Source organism: Pongo abelii, chromosome 9, assembly GCF_028885655.2.
Source record: "Pongo abelii isolate AG06213 chromosome 9, NHGRI_mPonAbe1-v2.0_pri, whole genome shotgun sequence".
In the NCBI taxonomy this organism is placed as follows: domain Eukaryota; kingdom Metazoa; phylum Chordata; class Mammalia; order Primates; family Hominidae; genus Pongo; species Pongo abelii.
In genome coordinates, this window is record NC_071994.2 from 73408971 (window position 1) to 73414543 (window position 5573).

The 5573-nt window shown below is 47.3% G+C and overlaps 1 protein-coding gene across 1 annotated transcript; it reads left to right on the forward strand.

Annotated features, from left to right (window-relative positions):
- Window positions 1-572: 572 nt before the first annotated feature.
- Window positions 573-1755, forward strand: LOC100436547 (olfactory receptor 52Z1P). Its single transcript, XM_009246768.3, is given in 4 exon segments — window positions 573-962; window positions 965-1057; window positions 1060-1471; window positions 1473-1755. Coding segments are annotated over 4 exon segments (1047 nt in total). The 5' UTR covers window positions 573-703.
- Window positions 1756-5573: the final 3818 nt, after the last annotated feature.

Genomic DNA, 5573 nt, shown 5'->3' on the forward strand with positions numbered 1-5573 from the left:
TCCCTGCCCTCCTGGAACTTACATTCTGAAAGGAAAGCAAACTCATCATCCATGACACTGAGGACAAGGCCAGGCAGGAGGCACCACAGCCAATCTACAAGGACTTACGAAGGAAGCAGTCTCTGCAGCCTGTTTCTTGTGATCCAGGAAGACCAGAATTCTTCCTCAGCAACTTCCATCTCTCCTTGCCACAGTGTGTCCCAAGCACACAAGTGATGCCATCATTCCTGGCTGGTTCTTCTCTCCCTGTTAAGCCCCACTTGGGCTTTCCCAGCCTCCTTAGATCAAAGATTCTTCAAATACTTTCTCTTCCTCTAAATCAATAGTCTTCTTTTAACCTTTCTTGTTTTGCCTCTGGCTGTCATTCTTTTTCCCCTGTGTATACTACACCTACTTCTCCTCCTAATCTTTTACTGAGCAAATATCTGAAACATCACAAGTAAACAAGTATCTTGTAAGTTTACATTTCACATACATAAGGCCAAGAGCTCCCTGAGGACAAAGATTGTCTTGTTCAACTGTGTAGTTCCCACAACAACTGGCTTAGTACTTATCTGTGCCCCAAAGGAATACATACATGAAGAAGTGGGCTTTCATCACGAATTCCTCAGTGTCTACAACAGAAATAGGCTTTTTAAAATTGACCATTTTGTTCTAACAGTCTCTGATCCCCACTCTTGGTGCCAGCCCAGGGCCAAAGCTAATGGGTGAGGATGGAAATACAAGCACCTTCAACATCTCCTGCACCAACTTCTTCCTGGTGGGTTTCCCTGGACTTCACGTGTGGTGGCCCCTTCTGGTCCTGCCTCTTGCCTTCCTCTATGTGACTATCATCTCTGCCAATGCCCTGGTCATTCACACAGTGGTTGCCCAGCAAAATCTGTGTCAGCCTACGTATATGCTCATCACTGTGCTCCTGGCTGTCAACATTCGTGCTGCCACAGCCGTGATGCCTAAAATGCTGGAGGCTTTGTATATTATGCTAACCCCATATCGCTGCATGGCCGCCTGGCCTAGGTGTTCTTTATCTACTTCACCTTCCTCCTGGACTACAACTTCCTCTGGCCATGGCCCTGGACTGCTACGTGGCCATCTGCCACCCACTCTGCTATTCTGACCTGATGACCTCCCAGCTGCTGGGACTGCTAGCCATTCTTGCCTTGACACAGAGCCTGGGAGTGGCAGTGCCCTTGGTGGTGCTAACTGCAAAAGCCCGATTCTGCCGGACAGCAGTGATTCAACACTTCACCTGTGAGTACATTGCACTGCTGAGCATAGCTTGTGGAGACCTGACCTTCAACAACTGGCTAGGGCTGGCTATGTGGTTGGTCACTGTAACCTCTGATCTGGCCCTGCTGGGGACCTCCTACACCCACATCATCTATGCTGCCTTTCGGATCTCTTCTTGGGGAGCCCAAGCCAAGGCCTTACACACGTGTGGCTCCCACTTACTGGTCATCCTCTCCATCTACCTCTGGTCTTTCCACTTCCATCACCTTCTGAGTAGCCAAGACTGTGTCCCAGGATGTCCAGAATCTACTCAGTGCCATATACTTGCTGCTTCCAGGAGCCTTGAATCCTGTCATTTATGGGGTGAGGACTAGGGAGATCCAGCAACATGTAGAAAAGATGCTCTGTGGAAAGGAAACAGCCCAGAAGGCTGGGGAGAAGCCAAAGAGGCTGCAGAACATGAGACTGGAAACTGCCATGGTGAGGGACTTTACTAACTTGGGAAGTTGGGGCTATGATCTCTGAGAAGAGATAAGCAGGCAGTACTCAGGGACAGGCTCGAATTTCCTCAGCACATTATGGGCTCAACAGCAGGTTCCCTGTTGGTCAACTGTTGCTTGTTAAATTCTTAGAATGCTCTTTGTTTTCACCTCCAGTAATAAAATTGCATTTACCTATTTATCCTTCTTGGTTTATTTTCTCTGTCCTCCTCCCAACTCCTGAGGAAGTCCCAACTAATATCTGGATGTATAGGGCTTCACTAAGGAAGTCTTATAGAGCAAGTCATACAGACCACAACCTGCCCTGTCTGAACAACACCCAGTCTGAAACAAATAAACAGGCGGGCACTTCCCTGGAGCCCAGTCTCTCCCAAACATAGCCTAAGCTTGACATGAAGTTTATTCTGACTTAACACACAGGTCATCCTTGAGGCTTCCAGTCTAATCCAGGTAGCAGGCTGGGTTCTAGAGTCCAGTCAGTCCGAAACACAAGTGAGGTCCTTTCCTGAGATCCCCAAGCTGTGCAGGCACACAGGTCAGGTTTACCCTGCAATGTCCAGTCTAGCCCACACAAACAGGTCAGGTCCTGCCCAAGGGTCCCCAGTCTGACACACACCCAGACCAGGTCTTCTTCAGGGTCCCAGTCTGACCCAAAGACCAGAGTAGACCCTACCCTGGGAAACCCAAACTCAGCCAAACACACAGGTCACATTTTGAGGCCTCCATGCTGACCTCAGGCACACAGATAGGGTCCTGCACTGGAGCCCAAGTCTGACCCAAAAACCAGACTAAGCCCTCATCTGGGATCCAGATCAAAGTCAGAACCAAACCCATAGTCAGGCCATTCTTCCCATGACAGCCAATGTTGTCTACCTAAAAGCTAACCCCTGCTTAAAAGACTTCCACAGCTCTGGCTGGGCACAGTGGCTCACACCTGTAATCCCAGCACTTTGGGAGGCCGAGGCAGGCAGATCACTTGAGGCCAGGAGTTTGAGACCAGCCTGGCCAACATGGCGAAAGCCCGTCTCTACCAAAAATACAAAAATTAACCCGGTGTGGTGGCGTGCGCCTGTAGTCCAAGCTACTCGGAAGGCTGAAGCAAAAGAATCGCTTGAACCCAGGAGGCAGAGGCTGCAGTGAGCCAAGATCGAGCCACTGCACTCCAGCCTGGGCAACAGAGCGAAACTCTGTCTCAAAATTAAAACAAAAACAAAACAAAACAAAAAACCTTCCACAGCTCCTTATCATCTACAGAAGGGAAGAGTGTTCAGGTAATGTCCCAGAAAGGGGGTGCGGTGCCTGCACACTGCACAGAATCATCTACTAAACAAGCCTGAGTTTTCTCTTCCTCTGTCAGTTGATCATAGGGAACTCCCCATGAGGCCATAGGTGCAGGCTGGGGAAGAAAAGGGAGTGTAGCAGAACTGGAGACCTCGGGCTTTTGGGTCACTTCTTCATGGTCACTTGTGCCTTCAGGGTTTGCTTGAGCCTGATTTTGTATATATCACTTCCATTTGATGATGGACTGCTGCTGTGCATGCTCAATTTTATGGCAAGTTGAGTCAGACAACAGCCAACTCAAGTCACATGGTAATTTGGTGGCCTGTGGTTAAGTGTTCAGTCTCTACTAAGGCAAACCAAAAGCTGTTTCTCAAAAGGAGAGTAGTTATCCACAGGGGATGATGGCAGGGCTTTGGTCCAAAATCCTAAGGGCCTGTCCTGTGATTCACTTACAGGGGTCTGCCAAAGCCTCCAATGAGCATCTCTATCTGCCACTGCCACTTCAAGCACCACTGGATCTGATGGATCAGATGGCCCAAGTAGCAGAGAAACTTCCCTGGCAGGCTGGACCTGTGGCAGTGCCTTCTCTAGTTCTGGGCCCCAGAACTAGCAGCTTTTGGTAAACAGGATGGAGTAGCATGCCCCAGTGTGCTGCTCCAAACGAAACCTAAATTCAATGGGAGTAATTAGATTTCAGAGTGGCATGTGGAGGCACTCAATTGCCATAACCAAGCTGGAAATGGTTACCATGATTTTTTACCTCCAAGACTCAAAGAGGTACACTAAGTATCATGCCTCTTTCTTGCTTGTAGGAGGGGTCAGATGCAACAATTTATCCTTCACCTTAGAAAGGGTATCTCGACATGCCTCATACTAGATGCCTAGAAATTGCCCTGTGTAGAAGGTGGCCCTGAATTTTAGTGAGATTTCCCACCTTCTGACATGCAAGTATTCTACCAGTGAGTCTAGAGAAGTCACTACTTCTTGCTCACAGGTCCAATCGATAGAATGTCACCAACGCATTGGACCAGAGTGGTATCTCGTGGAACAGAAAGCTGATCAAAATCCTGTAAACTAAACTATGATATAGGGTTGGAGAGTTTATATACCCATGAGGCAGGACAGTGAAGGTGTATTGCTGGCCTTACCGGCTGAAAACAAACTTGTTTCTGGTGGTCTTTACTAAGGGGTATGGAGAAAAAAGCATTTGCCAGATCAATAGCTGCATATCAGGTATAAGGATATGTGTTAACTTGTTCAAGCAATAGAACTGCCTCTGGTTGGAGTCATCACCCAGTTAAGCTTATGATAATTCACTGTCTTTCTCCAAAATTTGTATTTTCTGCAAAGGCCAAACAGGTGAGTTGAATGGGGATGGGGTGGAAATTATTTCTGCATACTTTAAGACCTTGATGGTGGCACTAATTTCTGGCATCCTTCCAGGAATGCAATATTGATTTTGGTTTATCATTATCCTAGGTAGAGGCAGTTCTAGTGGCTTCCACTTGAACTTTCTCACTATAATAGCCCTCACTCAAGTCAGAATTGGTTCTCTGTGTCAGTTGCTGAGTGTATCTATTCCAATTACGCATTCCCGAACTGCATAGTGAAATAACCACAGGATGGTTTCAGGGATCCCTGGAGCCACTGTGAGACAGACTGGAGGTAAAACTCCATTGATTACCTGACCTCCATAAGCTCCTACTCCAATTGGAAGATCACAGTGACATTTTAATTTCCTGGAACTAGTGTCAGTTTAGAGTCTGTGTCCAGTAATCCTCAAAAGGTCTGATTATCTCTTTTTCCCAATGTAGTTACTAGTAAAAGGCCATAGATCCTTCTGGGAAAGGCTGGGAGAAAGATTTAACAGTATATATGTTTGATAGTGCAGTGGGATCCTTCCTCAAGGGGACTTGGTCTCCCTTTCATTCGAGGGGTTCTGGGTCTGTAAACCAGTTCAAATCTGGGAATTGATTGAGGGGCCATAATTCTGGTTTTATTATTCATATTAGACTTGTTCACTTAACCTAAAACTCTTCTGCTTATATAGATCAAGTTAGAATTTAATAGATTCCCCATGTATTTCACCTCGAGGAACTCCATGATCATCTAGCCAAACCATATCTCTGTGAGTCAGACTTTTTTTTTTTTGAGACAGAGTCTTGCTCTGTCACCTAGGCTAGAGTGCAGTGGCACAGTCTCAGCTCACTGCAGCCTCTGCCTTCTGGGTTCAAGCAATTCCCCTGCCTCAGCCTCCCAAGTAGCTTGGACTACAGATGCACGCCACCACACCAGGTTAATTTTTGTATTTTTGGTAGAGACAGGCTTTCACCATGTTGGCCAGGCTGATTTCAAACTCCTGGCCTCAAGTGATCTGCCTGCCTCGGCCTCCAAAAGTGCTGGGGATTACAGGTGTGAGCCACTGCATCTGGCCAAGTCAGACGATTCTGATTGCTGCTTTAACTCTGCTGTCCATTATAGTAACCATTCCCACCCTGCCTTTGGCAATTAAGTGTCTCTACCTGGCACCATGGGATCCAATTACTCCCACTGAATTTAGGT